At 48.2% G+C, this 21271-nt stretch overlaps 1 protein-coding gene across 1 annotated transcript in view; it reads right to left on the bottom strand.

Annotated features, from left to right (window-relative positions):
* Positions 1 to 1312: 1312 nt before the first annotated feature.
* The window catches only part of IQANK1 (IQ motif and ankyrin repeat containing 1), a 116220-nt gene continuing 96261 nt past the window's right edge, over positions 1313 to 21271 (bottom strand). The window contains exons 11-13 of the mRNA XM_073335041.1: positions 20599 to 20733; positions 20041 to 20169; positions 1313 to 1530 (exon numbers count right to left, since the gene is read on the bottom strand). Coding sequence (XP_073191142.1) covers positions 1356 to 1530; positions 20041 to 20169; positions 20599 to 20733 — 439 coding nt within the window. The 3' untranslated portion in view covers positions 1313 to 1355. The remainder of the gene's footprint in view (positions 1531 to 20040; positions 20170 to 20598; positions 20734 to 21271) is intronic.

Below are 21271 nucleotides of genomic sequence, written 5' to 3'. Positions count from 1 at the left end.
CCGGGAGCTCGCCCATGCCACCCCCGCCCAGAGCGTTGCACCGGTGGCACAGAGCTGAGGCTGCGGGGCAGCAGGGGAGAGTCCAGGGGCAAGCCTCCTGGGCCAGGAGCTCAGGGGCCAGGCAGGACAGTCCTGCGGGCCACATGTGGCCCGTGGGCAGTAGTTTGCCTGTGGGCAGGCTCTCATGGATGGGGAACCCTGGGTTTTGTGAAGCAACCTGCACAGCAGGGCATCTAAGGACTACCACAAAAGACTCCCAGCAGTGGTAGGGACCAGATGGCTCATAACTCAGCCCTTCCCTATCCTGGGGTGATACAGTGTAAGCACAAGCCCACCAGCTGCCCTCTCAGTAAGCATCTTCACATTTGCTTCAGGAGGATACCCATCATCTTGAGCTCAGCATGGCCACTTTTCAGCAGGCTATAGGGGACATGCTGCCACTGCAGTCACTGCAGGACAGTTGCCTGCTGGGTGCTAGAAGAACGAGGTTCAAGGAAGACAACTTGGACAAACAGTGATGACTACGCATGTATGAAAAACACAACCCCACCATTTCAGTGCTTAGTCTTCCACTATCCCTGCCATGATGCCACAAATCCACCCTGACGCTCGCCACTTGATCTATGGGCATTTGGACTGCATCACATTGGGGCCAGGATGGCTGCATCCCTCCTTGAAACACGCTGCACCCATGCTCAGATAAGGCTCTAAAACTAAGGTGCTTTTTATATCCATAATAGAATTTGGTGCAGTCACCTCTATTTTGGGTCTGTAAAACTCCAGTCAGTACCTGCTCTGTGCCAGGTTGGCTGCTGGTTTGGCTCAGCTGGGCTTAAGTGCATATCCCACTTCCCGCATTCAGGGAGCAAAGCCATGCTTCCACAGAAAGGAGATGACTGCAGGGGTCAGGCAGATGCACTTTTCCTTCATACTTCCTGCCTGCTGCTGAGGTACCAGTGCAAAGGGCAGGGACTGCGAGAAAAGGCCTGTCTGAAAGAAAATAAACATATCTCACTGGAGGTGATTCACTGTCTAGGGGAGACTAGCTGAGCCTGCAAAGGCGGGGAAGGGGGCCTTGCATCATAAATTTATAGCCTTGCCCGTAGTGCTGCTGACCATAGTTGCATCTTGCATTCTTAGCTGTTGGAAGGGTGAATTCAGCTCAGTTGTTTGGCACCTCCCCCTCTGCCCTATTATGAGCCCTGCACTTTGTGGCCTTCCCTTCAGAAATGCAGCAAGCCACCCCCCCCCCCCCCAGTGCGGCCCATGATTGGTTACAAAACACAAGCCTTGTAATACAATTTCACTTTAATGAGACACCAGCTGCCACACCACTTGCAGCCTGTTGTTCACGCCTACAGGCTGCACTTGGCCAGAATGATCCAAATTGGAAGGAGACTTTGGAGCAATTCCTCAGGGGGCTGGTGACGTTTGATGACAACAAATAATTTAAAGTTTCCAATCCTGGTTGCTTGAAATTCAGTCTGTGAATACTCTGGTCCATCTGTTGCTCTGACTAAGGACAGGTACCTGTAAGAGGAAGGAAACAGGCAGTTGAACAGCATGGTTTATAGGCATGCCAAGTTATTGCACTCACCTGGCCACACTGACTTCTGCTTCTAAAAAGCCACAGGTGGTGTTGCATAGCCACTGGCTCAAGTAAACACAATTCCCCTGGTTAGGGCCAGCAACCTCAGAATACGCAAACAAAGGCACGAAGCCTGCGTCTGTGCAAAGCGAACGTCTCTGCCTTGATGATGGACTAACAATGGCGGAAGGAGAGGGCCATGAGATGGCAGCTGAAGCCATGAAGAGCAATGAGTTACATAGGGGTGACGTGCCATAAAGACGTCTGAAAGACCTCAATGGTGTGCAAAAGGGGACGCCCTGAGGGAATACTGAGAATGGTACAGTATCAGAAAAGAGTGTTGGTGCCTAAATACTTCTGGGGATCTGGTTCTCACGCCTTTCCTGCACCTTGCTGGGCTTTTGTGCGTCTTTCCTTTCCTCACAGCATTACTCCCAGCACTGTCTCAGAGCCCCTCATGGTTGCTCTGATGCCCTTCAGGCTTTTCTGTGGCCCTGCCCTGCATAACCTTATTGCCTTTCATGGTTTCAGATACCATCTCAACCCTCCCTCTCCTTGGTCCCAGACTTAGACCCTTCTCTAACTCAGGCAGCACTGAACTGCAAACCTGGGTCTCCCACATCCCAGCTAATCACTTAGCTATTGGTTGTAAACTTGCCTGCCCACTCACTCTTCCCCTCCCCTAGCTGGCTTTTGTTGGGGAATTAGGCATGCTCTGAGTGGCCTGACAGCTCAGGCCCCTTAGCCACGATAAGTCAGTGGCTGCAGAGTTTGAGAATGCTGCCAGGCTTAGGTGTGACCTCACATGCTGAGCATCTTTGTGGTGTCAGGACTTCGGTAGTTAGGGGATGTTACTGTCAGACCCTTCAGTGTCTGCAGGGTTATGTGTCAACTGAGCTGTGGTTCTGTGACGGCAGTGGCAGCGACATTATGGATTAAAGACACAGTTAGCTGCCAAAGTCCTTTTATAAATCTAGCCCTTTGGGACTGCACTTCTCTCCAGCATATATAAGAAATAGTTCTAATGTGTTCACAGGGTTTGGCCACACCTCCTTCTAGCTACAGGTCCCATTCGCTGCCTTCAGCAATGGCAAAAACGTGGACGTGCTGCAGTCACACCTTTGCCACTGTAACCCCAGCTTTTATCATGGCGGCAGCAGAAACAAACATCATCGCCCCTGCTCCGTCACCCCTCAGTGCACTGAGACTTCCAGGGCCCAGACACAGAACGCTTTGACTCTATTTGTTCCTGCTCCCTCTCCTGGCGGTGAAACCCAAATGGAGCAAAACAAAGGCCAAGAGATGCTAGATCTACAAGGCCTCTTGGGACCATTCTGGTAGGGGCCAGCGCTGCTTTGTAAGAAAGAGAGACAGTTGTTACAGCGGGAGGTCTCGGCCCCCCCCAGCTTTGCTCCCAAGCCATTCAACAGCTCAGGAGCACAAGTGGATGCAAGCAACAAGAATGCATGGAACAAACAGAGAAGCAAAAGAGAGACACACAAAGGACTCAAGGGTGCAGGCCAACTAACCACCAGGGAAGCAGGTTTTCTCTCTCCTCAACCATCAAGGTTCTCTGGTAACCATCCCCAATCAGCTGGATAAGGCTTCAAAGAGGGGGCGTACCGCATAAAGGTAGATAAAAAGCAGGATTTTTTTTCAAAAATCAATTTTAAAATAAAATAAAAAAATAAGTTATTGTAAGTGCTTTTAAAAACTAAACCTCTTAAAATTTAAATGTGAGATTACCTGTGTTAATGCCTGAACTTGTTATACCCATTACATAAATAAAAATAAATATGCTGAAACAACAAACTTTTTCCACAGACAGCTTCAGAGAAGACGAACTTTCTGCATATTGCCGGGGTAGAATCAAGAACCCTGCAGTGTGCATTATTAAAATGATCTGGCATGCACTCACACCTCTCTGCCTCTCCTCCCATCCTGGAGAGTTCCAGAGGCATAAAAGCCAGCATAGTCCAAACCAGCGGTTCTCAACCAGGGGTTCGCAGCCTCCTGGGGATCTGTAAGTTGGTTTCAGGGGACCACAGGGCCCCACAGCTCAAGCCTGGTACCCTGAGCCCCAGCACCTCTAAGGGGCTGAAACCAGGAGTGGAGCCACGGGGAGGCCCAAGCCTCAGCACTCCCCCCACCAGGGCTAAAACCCCTAGCCCTGGTGCCCCTCCACAGGGTTGAAGCCTGGCGCCCCGAGCCACAGCGCTCCCCACGGGGCTGAAGCTGGGAGTGGTCTCCATGCGCCTAAAGACTGGAGCCCCAGTGCCCTTGTGGGGCTGAAGCCCCAAGCTCCATCCTGCCCAGAGCCCCAGCGACCCATGTGGGTGAAGCCCTGAGCCCCCCATACACCCAACACCCTGCAGCACAGAAAGTCTAAGCCAAGCCCTGCCCAAGCCCAGAGCCCACAGCTGAAGCCCTGAACCTGTCCCTGCTTGGTGGTTGAAGTCCAGAACCCTGCTGCAGTTGAAGCCTCAAGCCCTGCAGAGCTAAAGCCCCAGAGCACGCCCCCCGACATACAGCTGGTGGCTGAAGCCAGGAGCCCAAAGCCCCCCCGGGCCCTGGAGTTTTTATCGTATGTTGTGGTGGGGAGTCTCAGAAAGAGAAGGGTTGAGAAGTCTTGGTCCAAACTACTCTTCAGTTCCTTTGAGCCACTGAAGTTGAGTGAGCTCTGAGCACACTCACTGTTTTCCATGCTTCTCATCTTGTTTTCATCGTCTGCCCTTTGGGAGCAAATTTTGTTTAGAGTGAGACTGTGGGGTTCTATAAGGAACATAAGAGGAGAGCTTTGGCTGGACCTGAGCAGCAGAAGGGCTACCTCGCATAGTCCTACTGACGAGGGCGGCTCTTCAGTCCAGTTGACTAAGATTAGTACCATAGGTACAACATGGGGGGGCATGCCGAGTCAAGTGACCCCCCTCCAGATTTCTGCTTGGCCTGCTGGCACTGGGGAGAGCGGCTCTGGCCTTCCCCCTGCTGCGCCTGCCCTCAGGCTCGCTTGGCCCTGTCCCTGGCAGCCAGGCCTGGGTGGGGACAGGAGGGGGTGGGACCAACCACTTGTGCTGGCCGCTGTGGATCGCTGCTCTGTGCAGTGCAACGGCTGCCTGAGAGAGTCCATTTAGGGAGGTGGCGGTAGTGACGGGCCGCTCCCCGCCCAGGCTGGTTGCCGGTACAGGGACGAGGGAGACGGAAGCCATTCCCCGCCCCCACCCCACCACAGCATGTTTACGACTCACTCAGCCCCTGTCTCTGGCAGCCAGATCTGGTGGCGGGGTGACCCGACACCACCCCAATTGGGCTCTCTCAGGCAGCCACCACACTGCACAGAGCAGCGACCTGGAGTGGCAAACTTCAGCCAGCATGAGAAGTGGCTCCCTCCCGCTCCTCACCTGCCAGGGACAGGGGCTGAACATGCCGGGGGGGAGACGCAGCAGGAGGACAACCACCCCCCGCCCAGGTAACTCTGGTAGGGTGGGGAGGGCATGGCAGCCCCAGGCTGGGCACAAGGTGGGGAGTTGCTAGGGATGCAGGTGGGGCAGTCACGTGTCCTCCTCTTTAGATTGTGCCCCCCACAATGTCGGGAGGCACAATTTGTCAATGGCTGGCACTGGGCAAGCTCAGCATCGACTGAAAGGATTGTCCTGCAGATACTGGAGGGCTGACTCAGTGCCCACGCAGTGGGAGAGGCTCTTCAGCCCTAGTTGATTAAGTCTGGCCATCTGTAAATCCAGCATTGACTTAAGCATCCACTCACCATCAAGATCCCTCTGTCTGTCAAGAGGCTTGGGTCTGTCTAGGTTGATCTAAAAAGTCTGGCTGTGTGCCTAGACTGGCTCTCTGGCCTCTGGTTCCACTTCTGAAAAACTGGATCTGTAAAGCCAAGATCCAGCACAAATCTGGGGGGCTGTAAAAATTAATACTAGCAGCCAAGCACAGATGTGGTTTCAGGGCCTCAAAGCTCTGACTGACCCATATGTGGACAGAGCCTCATAGAAGAGAATTTTATTAGACTATTGCTGGGTTCTGGGCTACCAACCTCCAATTTTGATTAGCTTCCAGTTCTAAGCCAGGACCGTGACTTTTACACAGCAATCCAGAGCATCAGTGCTAATGACCGCTTGATGCCAGGGCCTTCTTAGGTAGTCTCAGTGTCTGTGATCTGATCGTGGCTTTTGATAACCCCTGTATGGAGCACCATCTTGGGACGCCCGTCCTGTTTTGGTTCCAAGGAGGGCTTGGTAAAGCAGAAGAGAGGGTTACTCACCCTGTGCAATAACTGAGGTTCTTTGAGATGTGTGTCGCGGTGGGTGCGCCTCTTCACTTCTGGTGAAGGTGTGTCCCGGCACCGTTGATCAGAGATTTTCAGTAGCAGTGCTTGGTCGGGCCACGCATGTGCAGCAGCTGTCTCGCGGCCCACTGGAGTCTCTTCAGCTCGTGCATGGTCCGACCCTCTCAGTTCCTTCTCTACCGTAGAGTCCTTGTGTCAAACGCCAAAGTAGAGGAGAGGAGCAGGGCCTACACACATCTCGAAGTGATGTCCCTGTGGGTGATGGCCCTGTGGGTGCTCCACTTCAGGTGATTGGTTGGGGGGGACTTTGGAGTTATGTGCATAGTCACAGCGGAAAGGACAGTAAGGCCTAATATGGCATCTGCCCTGGAGTCCTGTGTAATGGCACAGTGCTTGACAAAAGCATGTTCTGACACCCATGTGGCGGTTTTGCAGATATCCAGAATGGGTGCGTTATGCAGGAATGCCGCAGATATTGACATGGCTCGAATAGCGTGGGACCTCACCACATCAGGGACTTCTATGTCATAGGTTTGATAGCATGTTTGGATACAGTCCTATCCACTTGAAAGTCTTGCTTGGATATCGCAACACCCTTGGATTATTCGGTTGTCGAAAAGAACAGTCTTGGTGATTTATGAAAAGGTTTAGTCCTAAGTAGAAGGCTATTGCCTTCCTAACATCAAGGGTGTGTAATGAAGCCTCCTGTGAGGTTTTATGTGGTTTAGGGTAGAACATAGGGAGGTGGATAGGCTGGTTGATGTGGAAGGTGTACGTCACTTTTGGAAGGAATTTAAGGTGACGTCACAGTGAGACCTTATCCTTGAAGAGAAACATGTAGGGTGGACTGGCCTTCAGTGCACTAATCTTGCTCACCCTTCTAGCTGATTTGATGGCAATGAGGAATGCTACCTTCACTGACATGTGTTGTAAGGAGCAGGTAGCTAGGGGGTTCAAAGGGGGGTCTCATGAGTCCCCTGAGGACTAAGTTCAGATCCCAGGTGGGCGTGGGAGGGTGCACTTCAGGGTAAAGGCTCTGAAGTCCCGCAAGGAAGCGTTTTGTAGTTGGATGTATAAATGTTGAGAATCCGTCGATTTTGTCATGGAAGGTGTTAATCACTGTGAGATGTACTTTCATAAAACTTAATGAGAACTCTGGGTTCTTTAGCTCTACAAGGTAGTCTAGCACCATTGGAAGGGGTGTAGCGCAGGGAGTCAGTTGTTTATGTAGGCACCTTGTGGAAAAACATTTCCACTTTTATAGGTAAGTATTGCATGTGGAATCACATCTGCTGTTCAATAATACGCGTTTGACCTGCTCCCAGGAGCAGATTTACCGTGAAACAGGGCCCCAACAACGGGGAGCCCCCAAAATGAGGACAAATATCTGACAACCTGCCCCTGAGTCCTGGCTGGCCGCAGCAGGGCTCAGGCAGGCAGGCTGTCTGCATGCTGCGGCTGCTGGCCCCACACCACTCCTGGAAGCATCCAGCTGCTGGCACACCTCTGTGGACCCTTGGGTTGGGGGGGGGGGAAGGTGGCTCCATGCGCTGCCCCCACCCCAGGCAGCACACAGAGACCCGCTGCCCCCCTCCCCGTAAGAGGCGCGCAGAGACGTGCCAGCAGCAGGGCTAAGGCGGCTCCCTGCCCGCTCTGCAGCAGGGCTAAGGCGGCTCCCTGCCCGCTCTGCCTCCCTCCCTCTGTGCTGCTTTTCTCCTGGAAGTGGCTGGCATGTCCCTGCGGCACCTGGGGGCGATGTCTCCGTGCACTGCCCTGACCCCGAGCACGGACTCCACAGCTCCCATTGGTCGGGAACTGCAGCAGAGACCCTCTGCCCCCCCCCCCGCCACAGCCTAGGGGCCGCTGCCGGAGGGGGGGCATGTGCCGTCTGCTTTGGGAGCCGCGCTGCCCAAGGTAAGCGCCGCCCCCTGCTCCCCTCCAGCACCCCAGCCCAGAGCCTGCACCCTGCACCCAAAGTTGCTCCCAGAGCCCATACCTCTCACCCACCTCCCACACCCCAACCCCCTGCCTCAACCCAGAGCCCACACCCAGCACCCAAACTTCCTCCCAGAACCCGCCCCCCACACTCATTCCTGCACCCCAATCCCCTGCCCCAATCAAGGTACCTGACTTTGTTTTCACTTACTTCCCTTTACTTATAATATAGGAGGAGGAGGACGGAAAAAAAGAATGAAAAATGGGAGGGGAGGGGGAATAAGAGAGAATTTTTTTTCTTGGTTGGGCCCCAAGGGGGGGCCCTGAAAATGAAGCTGTGCACGGGGCCCCACTAACTCTACATCCGCCACTGCCTGCTCCAAACAGGTTAACTCGTGTAACTGGAACCATAGAGGAGCCATGCTTTCAGATGGAGCTTCACCAGTTGTGGATGAAGGATCTGACCATTCGCCTGTGACAGGAGGTCTGTCCTCATTGGAAGAGTTTGTGGAGGATGAATTGACATACGCAGCAGGTAGGGGTACAAGATCTGTCTGGGCCATGCTGGGGCAATCAAGATGCTCTTGGCTTTGTCGTCCCTGGTCTTGCGTAAGACTCTGTGTATTATGGGATCAGTGGGAATGCATACATGAGTGTCCTGTCCCACTGAATTAGGAAAGCATCCCCCCAAGGATCAGGGACTGAGTCCCGCCCGGGAACAAAATAGCGGGCATTTGTGGTTCTGTGCTGTGGCGAATAAGTTGATAGATTATCTGTTGAAGACCGTAGGGTTCAGTTCCTATGCGTGCTCCTGTGAGAACCATCTGCTTAGAGTGTCGGCAGCAGTGTTTTAGCATCCTGATAGGTAAGAAGCTGAGATGTCAATGTCCTGCTGGATACACCAGTTCCTTCAAAGCCTAGGGAGTGGGATCAGCCCCCCACCTTGTCCGTTGATGTAGAATATGCATGTGACATTGTCATCACTCAAATTGATTTGTTTCTTATGAGCGGTAGGAAGTGAAGACAGGCATATCTTACTGCTCTGAGTTCTAGCAAATTTATGTGAAGGTCTGCTTCTGATGTCGACCACCTGCCTTGTGTCATGTGGTAGTCAAGGTGTGCCCCTCAGCCCAGTAGGGAGGCATCTGTTGTGATCATGACTGAAGGAGGTCTGTGGTGAAAGGGAACATCTACGCAGATGTTCTCTGGTCTTTTCTACCATTGTAGGGATGCTAAAACCTTGGTCGGTGGTGTTACCATAATGTTGAGGCTATGTTTGGTGGGTTTGTATACTGAACGCAGCCAGCCCTGAAGACACCACATGTGTAATCTGCCTTGATTCGTGGACAGATGGAGATGGTGTCTATGAGATGTTTGATGGCTAGGAATCTGGCATGAGGTAGTGAGGCTCTGGCTTGAATTGAGTCCAGGTGTGCCCCGATGAATTCCAGTTGTTGTGTGGGTGTCAATGTGGACTTCTGAAAGTTTATTTGCAACCCCAGTCTTTGAAGAGGTTGATAGTCAGTCATGTGATTGTTTCTGTCTCTGTGTATGAATGTCCTTTGATAAGGCAATCGTCTAGGTATGGGAAAATTATGATTCCTTGTTTGTGCAGGTGGGCTGTGAGTTTTGGAGAACACCCTCGGTGCAGTAGACAGTCTGAACAGGAGCACTCTGTATTGGAAGTGGTCATGTTCCACTGTGAATAGGAGGAATAGTCTGTGAGTTTCAGAGGAACAGCCGTGTTAGTCTGTATTCGCAAAAAGAAAAGGAGTACTTGTGGCACCTTAGAGACTAACCAATTTATTTGAGCATGAGCTTTCGTGAGCTACAGCTCACTTCATCGGATGTTTACCGTGGAAACTGCAGCAGACTTTATATACACACAGAAATCATGAAACAATACCTCCTCCCACCCCACTGTCCTGCTGGTAATAGCTTATCTAAAGTGATCAACAGGTGGGCCATTTCCACACAAAGATGGACTACAAGCCGTCAAGAACACTATCCCCGATAATGTCACGGCTAACCTGGTGGCTGAACTTTGTGACTTTGTCCTTACCCATAACTATTTCACATTTGGGGACAATGTATACCTTCAGATCAGCGGCACTGCTATGGGTACCCGCATGGCCCCACAGTATGCCAACATTTTTATGGCTGATTTAGAACAACGCTTCCTCAGCTCTCGTCCCCTAAAGCCCCTACTCTACTTGCGCTATATTGATGACATCTTCATCATCTGGACCCATGGAAAAGAAGCCCTTGAGGAATTCCACCATGATTTCAACAATTTCCATCCCACCACCAACCTCAGCCTGGTCCAGTCCACACAAGAGATCCACTTCCTGGACACTACAGTGCTAATAAACAATGGCCACATAAACACCACCCTATACCGTAAACCTACTGACCGCTATTCCTACCTGCATGCCTCCAGCTTTCACCCTGACCACACCACACGATCCATCGTCTACAGCCAAGCTCTGCGATACAACCGCATTTGCTCCAACCCCTCAGACAGAGACAAACACCTACAAGATCTCTGTCAAGCTTTCTTACAACTACAATACCCACCTGCAGAAGTAAAGAAACAGATTGATAGAGCCAGAAGAGTTCCCAGAAGTTACCTACTACAGGACAGGCCTAACAAAGAAAATAACAGAACGCCACTAGCCGTCACCTTCAGCCCCCAACTAAAACCCCTCCAACGCATTATTAAGGATCTACAACCTATCCTAAAGGATGACCCAACACTCTCACAAGTCTTGGGAGACAGGCCAGTCCTTGCCTACAGACAGCCCCGCAACCTGAAGCAAATACTCACCAACAACCACATACCACACAACAGAACCACTAACCCAGGAACTTATCCTTGCAACAAAGCCCGTTGCCAATTGTGCCCACATATCTATTCAGGGGACACCATCACAGGGCCTAATAACATCAGCCACACTATCAGAGGCTCGTTCACCTGCACATCCACCAATGTGATCTATGCCATCATGTGCCAGCAATGCCCCTCTGCCATGTACATTGGTCAAACTGGACAGTCTCTACGTAAAAGAATAAATGGACACAAATCAGATGTCAAGAATTATAACATTCATAAACCAGTCGGAGAACACTTCAATCTCTCTGGTCACGCAATCACAGACATGAAGGTCGCTATCTTAAAACAAAAAAACTTCAAATCCAGACTCCAGCGAGAAACTGCTGAATTGGAATTCATTTGCAAATTGGATACTATTAATTTAGGCTTAAATAGAGACTGGGAGTGGCTAAGTCATTATGCAAGGTAGCCTGTTTCCTCTTGCTTTTTCCTACCCCCCCCCCCCCAGATGTTCTGGTTTAACTTGGATTTAAACCTGGAGAATGGTCAGTTTAGATGAGCTATTACCAGCAGGAGAGTGAGTTTGTGTGTGTATGGGGGTGGGGGGGATGTGAGAAAACCTTGATCTATGCAGGAAATAGCCCGACTTGATTATGTAAAGAGTTGTCACTTTGGATGGGCTAGCACCAGCAGGAGAGTGAATTTGTGGGGGGGGGTGGAGGGTGAGAAAACCTGGATTTGTGCTGGAAATGGCCCACCTGTTGATCACTTTAGATAAGCTATTACCAGCAGGACAGTGGGGTGGGAGGAGGTATTGTTTCATGATTTCTGTGTGTATATAAAGTCTGCTGCAGTTTCCACGGTAAACATCTGATGAAGTGAGCTGTAGCTCACGAAAGCTCATGCTCAAATAAATTGGTTAGTCTCTAAGGTGCCACAAGTACTCCCAGTCTGTGAGTTGGATGTATTGAGATGTGGAAATATGTATCTTGTAGGTCGAGGGCTCAAAACCAGTCCCCCTGTTCCAGAGCTGGGATTATTGTGCCTAAGGTGACCATCTTGAATTTTTGGAAGTGTACAAATTTGTTGAGTTTTTGTAGGTCTAGTATCGGTCACCATCCACCACTTTTCTTCTGGGTTAGGAAACAGTGAGAATAAAAACCCTTCCCTCTGTATTGTGTGGGTACTGGTTCCACGGCACCTAGCTGTAGATGACAATCTACTTCCTGTCTTTAAAGTTGCTCATGCGAAGGGTCCCTGCAGAGATAGGGGGTAGGGGAGCAAGAAGTAAAAGGGATGGAATAGCCCGACTGAACTATTTCTAAGACCCAATGTAATATGCTCCCAAGCTTGGTAAAAATGCTGTAGACAGTGACCAAATAGGCAGGTAGGTGCTGGTGTAAAGGGGAGGTTGTTCAGATCCTCGACCAAGCCTTCAAAACTGTGGTTTGTTTCCTGATGGTTGTGATGCCGCTTGTTGTAATTGTGTCTGGCGTTGTCAAGGTGGTCTATTTCTGCGTCTGGCCGCCTTGTAAGGTCTGGATTGAGGGTGGGTGTATTGAGTATCCCTGTTTCTTTGGTATGGTTGATACCGCTTCCTTTTTTGGGGGTGGTGTATATATGACAAGTATACACAGGGTCACCCAAGAGTTCTTTATGGTGTGTAGGACGAAACAGTTTGTCCTTATTGAAAGGTAGGTCTTCAACCTTTAGTTGAAGCTCTTTTGGTATGCAGATACAAGGGACTTGAAAACACAGGGGAAGAAGGACAGTCATGGATATACATAGGGAAAACACATCTCTAAGAACTTCAATTACTGTCCAGAGAAGTAACTTTTCTATCTTCTTCAAATGCTTGTCCCTATGTGTATTCCACTTCAGGTGACTTCCCAGCAGTAATCTAACTATGGTGGTGATTTATTGGGGTTCTAAGAACAGACTGAAGAACTGCCCTAACAAAAGAAGCATTTGGCCTAGATGCCTCCACCAACGCATACCATCTTCTTAAAGTCTGTATAGAGTCCCACAGGATAGCCTTACAGAGTTTAACTATGAGAACATTCTTATGAGAGGCTATTGAGGATGCTTGGGCCCTTGTCAAATGAGCTCTAACACTGGTTGGTGGATCAAGTTTGGCTAACTCATAACACAAGATAGATAATACAATTCAAAATCCATTTGACAGTCTTTGGGTAGAATCGGAGAACCTTTCATTCTCTCAGTGAATGAAACTAAGTCTCAGGGAGGATCTAAATTGTTTTGTTCTCTGGAGGTAAAGGGCTAAAGCTCTCCAAACATCTAAAGTATATAACTTGGCCTCATCCCTATTAGTGTGAGGATTCAGACAATCCGGGTAAAAGGATAATCTGATTTAGATGGAATTCAGACACAATCTTGGATATGAACTTAGGGTGTGGCCTGAGGGAGACGTTGTCTTGGAGAAAATCTATACAAGGATGGTAAATCATAAGAACTCTTAACCCTCCCACTTTTCTTGCTGATATTGTTGCTATAAGAAAGAGAGTATTCACTGATAGGTGAAGGAAAGGACATGAAGCCAGTGGTTTGAAGGCTGATGCTGTAAGATCTGTTAATAGTATAGGAAGGTCCGATGCTGGTGTATGTTCTACAACAAGTGGAAATACCCTTAGAAATCTAGATGTGGTAGGGTGGGAAAATACTGAAGAATGACTATATATGGGTGGAAGGCACTAGTGACCACCAAGAGTACCCTGAGAAGACAGAGTGAGAGACAGAGTTCTTCAGTGAAAGTATATAGCCTAAAATGTCAGGTAGTTGATATTGTAATGGAAGAAGTTCACGATGGTCACACCAAGAAACAAATCTTTTCCACTTCAAACTGTACATTTTTCTTATGGATCCTTTCTACTGTTTATCAAGATAATATGCTCTTTGCAGATATAAACTAAGGTAAGTTAGATGTATTTCAGGTTTGTAGGGCCTGATGAAATTCATCCTAGAGTACTTAAGGAACTAACTGAAGCAATCGCTGAACCATTAGCATTATCTTTGATAACTCATACAGGATGGGTGAGGTCCCAGAGGACTAAAGAAGGGCAAACACAGTACCAATCTTTAAAAAGAGAAACAAAGAGAACTGAGGGAATTATAAACTAGTCAGTCTAACTTCAAGGCAATAGGTGATAAGTAATAGCCATCAAGGATTCATCAAGAATAAATCACAGAATCATAGATTTGTAGGACTGAAAGGGACCTCAAGAGGTCATCTAATCCAATTCCCTGCACTTGTGGCAGGACTAAATATTATGTAGACTATTCCTGACAGGTGTTTGTCTAACCTGCTCTTAATCTCCAATGATGGAGATTCCATAACCTCCCTAGGGAATTGATTTCTGTGCTTTACTACCCTGACAGTTAGGAATTTTTTCCTAATGTCCAACCTACACTGTCCTTGCTGCAATTTAAGCCCATTGCTTCTTGTTCTACCCTCAGAGGTTGAGGAGAACAATTTTTCTCCCTCATTGTAACAACCTTTTATGTACTTGAAAACTGTTACGTCCCCTCTGAGCCTTTTCTCCAGACTTAACAAACCCAGTTTTTTCAATCTTTCCTCATAGGTCATATTTTCTAGACCTTTAATCATTTTTGTTGCTCTTCTCTGGACTTTCTCCAATTTGTCCACATCTTTCCTAAAATGTGGTGCCCAGAACTGGACACAATACTCCAGTTGAGGCCTAATCAGTGCAGAGCAGAATTACTTCTCATGTCTTGCTTACAACACTTCTGCTAAAACATGACAAGCCAACCTAATTTTCTTCTTTGACAGCGTTGCTGGCCTAGTGGATTGGGCAGGAAGCAGTAGATCTGATATATCTTGATTTTAATGAGGCTTTTGACACAGTCTCACATGACTAGATGACCCCTTGAGATCCCTTCAAGCCCCACATTCCTCTGACTCTATGATTCTACATTCTTTCTAGTTCTGACATCCACCCAAAAACCAAGCAGTCAGGTGGAGGGAGGACAGATTAGGGATGATGAATCCCTTCCCTCATTCTGAGACAGGACATCTGGCATCAGAGGTCAAGTGAACAAATGAAAATGTTCTGGGAACCAATACTATCTCAGTCACACAAGGGCCACTAGGATAACTAGTGCTTTGTCCTGTTTGATCTTTTGTAATACTCTGGGAAGTAATGGGATCAGTGCACAGGCATGCATCATTTTGTGACAAAGAGATCAGGAGTGCATCTGCCAGAGAACCTGGACTCTGACCCTCTCTGGAACAAAATATCCCACACTTATGGAAGATAAAGTGACTCACTGACTTCTGAATCTTTCACTCATGTTCTGGGGAGAAGTGTCTGCTAAAATTGTCTGCCAATACATTGTGAATACCTGACAGGTATATGTGCTGACAGGTTGATGCAGTGGTGTATGCACCTGTTCCATAATCATAAACAACAATGCCATGCAAACACCTGTTCTCACTTTCAGATGACATGGTAAACAAGAAGCGGGCAGCATTATCTCCTGCAAATGTAAACAAACTTGTTTGTCTGAGAGATTGGCTGAACAAGAAGTAGGACTGAGTGGACTTGTAAGCTCTAAAGGTTTATATTGTTTTATTTTTGAATGCAGTTATTTTTGGTACATAACTCTACATTTCTAAGTTCTAAGTAATGATAATACAAGTTCTGTAGTGCAATCTCTTTAAATGAATTGAAAAATACTAATTATTTTATTTTTACTGTGCACATATTTATAATATAAAGTGATCACTGTAGACTTTGTATTCTGTGTTGTAATTGAAATCAATATATTTGAAAATGTAGAAAACATCCAAAATATTTATAAAATGGTATTCTATTATTGTTTAACAGCACGATTAATCATTATTAATTTTTTTAATCACTTGAGAGCCCTAGAATTAATTTGAGTTTAAGGTCCATGTTCTTTTTGGCTCTCAGTTTCAAACCCAGGCAATGGGAACACTTCTGAAGAATGTGTCCCTCTCCTAGGCAGCAGATACACTTTGCGTGGCTGTCCATTATAGAGAAGGCGGCTCCACACAAGACACACCGCTTACACCCGGGTGAACCAGGCATAAGAATGAGAGTGTAGCTTCCCTGAGGGGGAGGGAGGGAAAACAGGAGAACGAACTAATAATTTTTTTTGTTTTAGGAGGAAGAAACAGAAAAGGGAAAGTAAGGAACTAAAAACATTGAGAAGAAAAACAGGTAAGATACTCTCTAAATAACAATGTGAGCTCTGCTAAGTGTTCTGTTCCAGAGTTCAGGTGGTAGAGAAGGAACTGGGGGTCGTCAGACCACACGGCGCTATATATAAGACACGTGCATAGCACGAGAGAGGGGAGGTGTGCATGTGCGGTCTGACAGGCACTGCTATTGAAGATCTCTGACTCCAGATGCAAAGGCGCGATCACACCTACAGTGGAGCACCCAAGGGGACATCTGAGTGTATCTGAGTGTTTGTTGTGAGGACAGTTTGACCGTGTGCTTGATTGGTTGTTTGAAAAGGGCGGGAACTGGGAGTGCTTTGTTCCAGGTGAGCCTTAAGTGGGCCTGACTGTATAAAAAGCCAGTCAGCTGCGAACCAGCTGAGCAGCGAACAGAAGGAGTTTGCCTGGGAGTTCACCCGGGGAGAGCCCACTGAGGCTTACATCTGGCCGGCTTCTCTGAGTAGTTACTACAACTCCTGAGGAAGCTCGTAGAAGGAAGGTAATATGGATGGGGAGCGTTCAGCTGTTGTGACCTGCACTGGATGTGCCATGTTTGTCTTTCTTCCACAGGACAGAAGCGACTTTGTCGGTACAAAGTGCAAGCTGGTCTCCATATTGGAAGAGAAGGTTCAAGGTGCATAGACAATCCAGGAAGTTTTTGGAAAGCGTAGGGAACAATTTCCTGGTGCAAGTGCTAGAGGAGCCAACTGGGGGGAAGCTTTTCTTGACCTGCTGCTCACAAACCGGGAAGAATTAGTGGGGGAAGCAAAAGTGGATGGGAACCTGGGAGGCGGTGACCATGAGTTGGTTGAGTTCAGGATCCTGACACAGGGAAGAAAGGTAAGCAGCAGGATACGGACCCTGGACTTCAGGAAAGCAGACATCGATGCCCTCAGGGAACGGATGGGTAGGATCCCCTGGGGGACTAACATGAAGGGGAAAGGAGTCCAGGAGAGCTGGCTGTATTTCAAGGAATCCCTGTTGAGGTTACAGGGACAAACCATCCTGATGTGTCGAAAGAATAGTTAATATGGCAGGCGACCAGCTTGGCTTAACGGTGAAATCCTAGCGGATCTTAAACATAAAAAAGAAGCTTACAAGAAGTGGAAGGTTGGACATACGACCAGGGAAGAGTATAAAAATATTGCTTGGGCATGTAGGAATGAAATCAGGAGGGCCAAATCGCACCTGGAGCTGCAGCTAGCGAGAGATGTCAAAAGTAACAAGAAGGGTTTCTTCAGGTATGTTGGCAACAAGAAGAAAGCCAAGGAAAGTGTGGGCCCCTTAATGAATGAGGGAGGCAACCTAGTGACAGAGGATGTGGAAAAAGCTAATGTACTCAATGCTTTTTTTGCCTCTGTCTTCACGAACAAGGTCAGCTCCCAGACTCCTGCACTGGGCATCACAACATGGGGAATAGATGGCCAGCCCTCTGTGGAGAAAGCGGTGGTTAGGGACTATTTAGAAAAGCTGGACGTGCACAAGTCCATGGGGCCGGACGAGTTGCATCCGAGAGTGCTAAAGGAATTGGCGGCTGTGATTGCAGAGCCATTGGCCATTATCTTTGAAAGCTCGTGGCGAACGGGGGAAGTCCCGGATGACTGGAAAAAGGCTAATGTAGTGCCAATCTTTAAAAAAGGGAAGAAGGAGGATCCTGGGAACTACAGGCCAGTCAGCCTCACCTCAGTCCCCGGAAAAATCATGGAGCAGGTCCTCAAAGAATCAATCCTGAAGCACTTACGTGAGAGGAAAGTGATCAGGAACAGTCAGCATGGATTCATCAAGGGAAGGTCATGCCTGACTAATCTAATTGCCTTCTATGATGAGATTACTGGCTCTGTGGATGAAGGGAAAGCAGTGGATGTATTGTTTCTTGACTTTAGCAAAGCTTTTGACACGGTCTCCCACAGTATTCTTGTCAGCAAGTTATAGTATGGGCTGGATGAATGCACTATAAGGTGGGTAGAAAGTTGGTTAGATTGTCGGACTCAACAGGTAGTGGTCAATGGCTCCATGTCTAGTTGGCAGCCGCTGTCAAGTGGAGTGCCCCAGGGGTCAGTCCTGGGGCCGGTTTTGTTCAATATCTTCATAAATGATCTGGAGGATGGTGTGGATTGCACTCTCAGCAAATTTGCAGATGATACTAAACTGGGAGGAGTGGTAGATACGCTGGAGGGCAGGGATAGGATACAGAAGGACCTAGACAAATTGGAGGATTGGGCCAAAAGAAATCTGATGAGGTTCAATAAGGATAAGTGCAGGACTCTGCACTTAGGATGGAAGAACCCAATGCACAGCTACAGACTAGGGACCGAATGGCTAGGCAGCAGTTCTGCGGAAAAGGACCTAGGGGTGACAGTGGACGAGAAGCTGGATATGAGTCAGCAGTGTGCCCTTGTTGCCAAGAAGGCCAATGGCATTTTGGGATGTATAAGTAGGGGCATAGCGAGCAGATCGAGGGACGTGATCGTCCCCCTCTATTCGCCATTGGTGAGGCCTCATCTGGAGTACTGTGTCCAGTTTTGGGCCCCACACTACAAGAAGGATGTGGATAAATTGGAGAGAGTCCAGCGAAGGGCAAGAAAAATTATTAGGGGTCTGGAACACATGACTTATGAGGAGAGGCTGAGGGAACTGGGATTGTTTAGTCTGCAGAAGAGAAGAATGAGGGGGGATTTGATAGCTGCTTTCAACTACCTGAAAGGGGGTTCCAGAAAGGATGGCTCTAGACTGTTCTCAGTGGTAGAAGAGGACAGGACAAGGGGTAATGGTCTCAAGTTGCAGTGGGGGAGGTTTAGGTTGCATATTAGGAAAAACTTTTTCACTAGGAGGGTGGTGAAACACTGGAATGCGTTACCTAGGGAGGTAGTAGAATCTCCTTCCTTAGAAGTTTTTAAGGTCAGGCTTGACAAAGCCCTGGCTGGGATGATTTCATTGGGGATCGGTCCTGCTTTGAGCAGGAGGTTGGACTAGATGACCTCCTGAGGTCCCTTCCAACCCTGATATTCTATGATGCTATGATCACTCAAAGAAGAATTTGCAGATATTATTGCAAGCAGCTCCAAGAGTTCTTCAGTTTATAGAATCATAGAATCATAGAATATCGGGGTTGGAAGGACCTCAGGAGGTCATCTAGTCCACCCCTGCTCAAAGCAGGACCAATCCCCAACTAAATCAATTAATTCCTTCAGCTTCTTGGAGTGAATACCATCAGGCCCTGCTGACTATAATACATTCAAACTAGTCAGAAGACCTTCGACATGTTCTTTGCTTATCCTAATCTGCATCCCTTCCTCTTTATTGTCTATGATAAGATCATTGGTTGTCTGGGCACATTATTTTTGTGTGTGAAGACTGAAGCAAAGTAGGCATTGAGCAGCTCTGCTTCTCTATCATCTTCCATTACCAGCTCACCATCCCTGATCACTCTGTTTTGTCTGACATATTTATAGAGCCCCTTCTACATGATATTCTCTGTACCTAGAACACTGACAATACATCCTATAAGCTATCAGGGGAAGCTGGTGGTTTTGGCACTCAAGAGACATGGCAGTGGTTTGAGTTTATGATTATGAGATAAGCCCATTTACTGGATGTCTCTTAGACAAGACAGTTAAAGTTGACATTTAAAAAGTCATTGTTAAGTTTCAGAATCAAAGGCAGCCTTGACTGAATAGCACAATTCACACACCTGATTGGGCATCAAGAGTGGGATTTGCAGAAAACTTTACTTAGGGTGCAGGAATTTCTCAAACTCTACCCTGGACTGTTATGTGCCAGTGTTGGGGTGGCTGATGTGACAGTCTCATCCCCGAGCTTGAAAAGGGTAAATATTCCAGCAATCTTTTGGCCTTTTCCCAGAATTATAAGGGGAGGCGGCCAAAGGGCTGGAGGTGCCAGTCCCTCACCCCTAGATATCTACAGCTAGATACTATTTGTCCCTGGCTCTCATAACATTAGTATCTGAGAATGGTGGGAGATAGGGCTCTGGGGTAGAGGTGCTCAGCCTTCTCCCTGGCTTCCCAGGCTGGGAGGGGACAAGGCTGATATGGGCCAAGGGATTGGCACATTCCTACATCCCCAAGCTGGGAGGGAATAGGGTCGGAAGAGGTGCCATTTCTCCACTGAAGCTCATGGAGTTTACCATACCCACAAATTCTTACCTTTCATTCTGCAGTATCTGCTTGCTCAGAATTGCCTCTGCCAGTCCAGACTCTATTCTCTCCAACTGTCTCTTCACGGCATCAAACATGTTCACTTCCATCATGTCAAACACCACTGGCTTTCCATACCTAAGGGCAGAGGTCTGAATGGTTGATCATATGTACTACAGGACAGTCCAAGGTCCTTAATACAAAAGATAAACAAAACAAATCTCTGTCTCTCTCGATAATGATGGGTCTCAAGTATTACATGTATGGACAGCCTTCCCTTTAGCACAATGTGGAAAGGGGACTGGGGAGAAAAGGCCCCTCACTCAGCCAGCATTCCCTTTTGTGAAAGACGACCAGAAATACTAACTGTGAAGGTAGTGCAGCTACTTCCCCAGGCAGAGGGTATCAAAAAGCAACTTACTCCCTCACAGCCACATGCACTACCAGCTAATTGTGTTATTCCTCCAGCTCACTCATATGTGCACTCTTAGATGATCAGGAACACCAACCTATGCTGTGTCCAAGCCTGCCATCCTGCCCTCCCATTCCTGGTGCTCTGCCACCTACCGGAGGGCCCCCAGCAAGGCCAATCGAATGGTCTCCATGTTCATATCATTTGGGTTCAGTGTGTTCAAGTAATTTGTGTCTCGATACCGCAGGAAAGTTGCAGCCTGTCCAGATGGATCAATGATTAATGGCCATCTGTATGTGAAGATGAGACAGAGACACCCATCATTAGTGGGGACAGGGAACTAAGCGTCTGAACTAGAGCTGAAAGACCAAATACCAAAACCCAGTACAACCAGCAAATATTCCCCCTACACCTGCTGGAGAAGTAGCAACACCAGACATTCCCTCCAGCCCTGCAGGGAGGAACATGGTGTTACCCCGGAATTTGATATTCCTGCATGTAGCCCAGAACTTGACAGTACTGCAGTAAGCAATTTTGTATGTTCAGCCACTGCCAGCTGAAAACCAAACATCACATCGCTAGGAATAATCTTAGGCCTTTGTGAGACAAGGTCAGACAACTGCATACTTGCAGTTTGTTAATCAGAATGGGAGGATGAGACAGAAAGTTATGGAAGAGAGTGAGGTAAGAGCAACCTTGGTTTTAGGTGCTGCTGACGTATTGTTGTTATGGCTGGAAATATTAGAAATGTTTTGAGATAATGAGTAGTTTGCTGAAATTAGGAGAATTAGTGGAACCTGTAGGGGTTATGATGCTGACCCACTAGGA

The sequence above is a fragment of the Lepidochelys kempii genome, chromosome 2 (assembly GCF_965140265.1).
Source record: "Lepidochelys kempii isolate rLepKem1 chromosome 2, rLepKem1.hap2, whole genome shotgun sequence".
Lineage (NCBI taxonomy): Eukaryota > Metazoa > Chordata > Testudines > Cheloniidae > Lepidochelys > Lepidochelys kempii.
The sequence above is the reverse complement of the archived record's forward strand: the minus strand, read 5'-3'. Positions and strand labels throughout refer to the sequence as shown.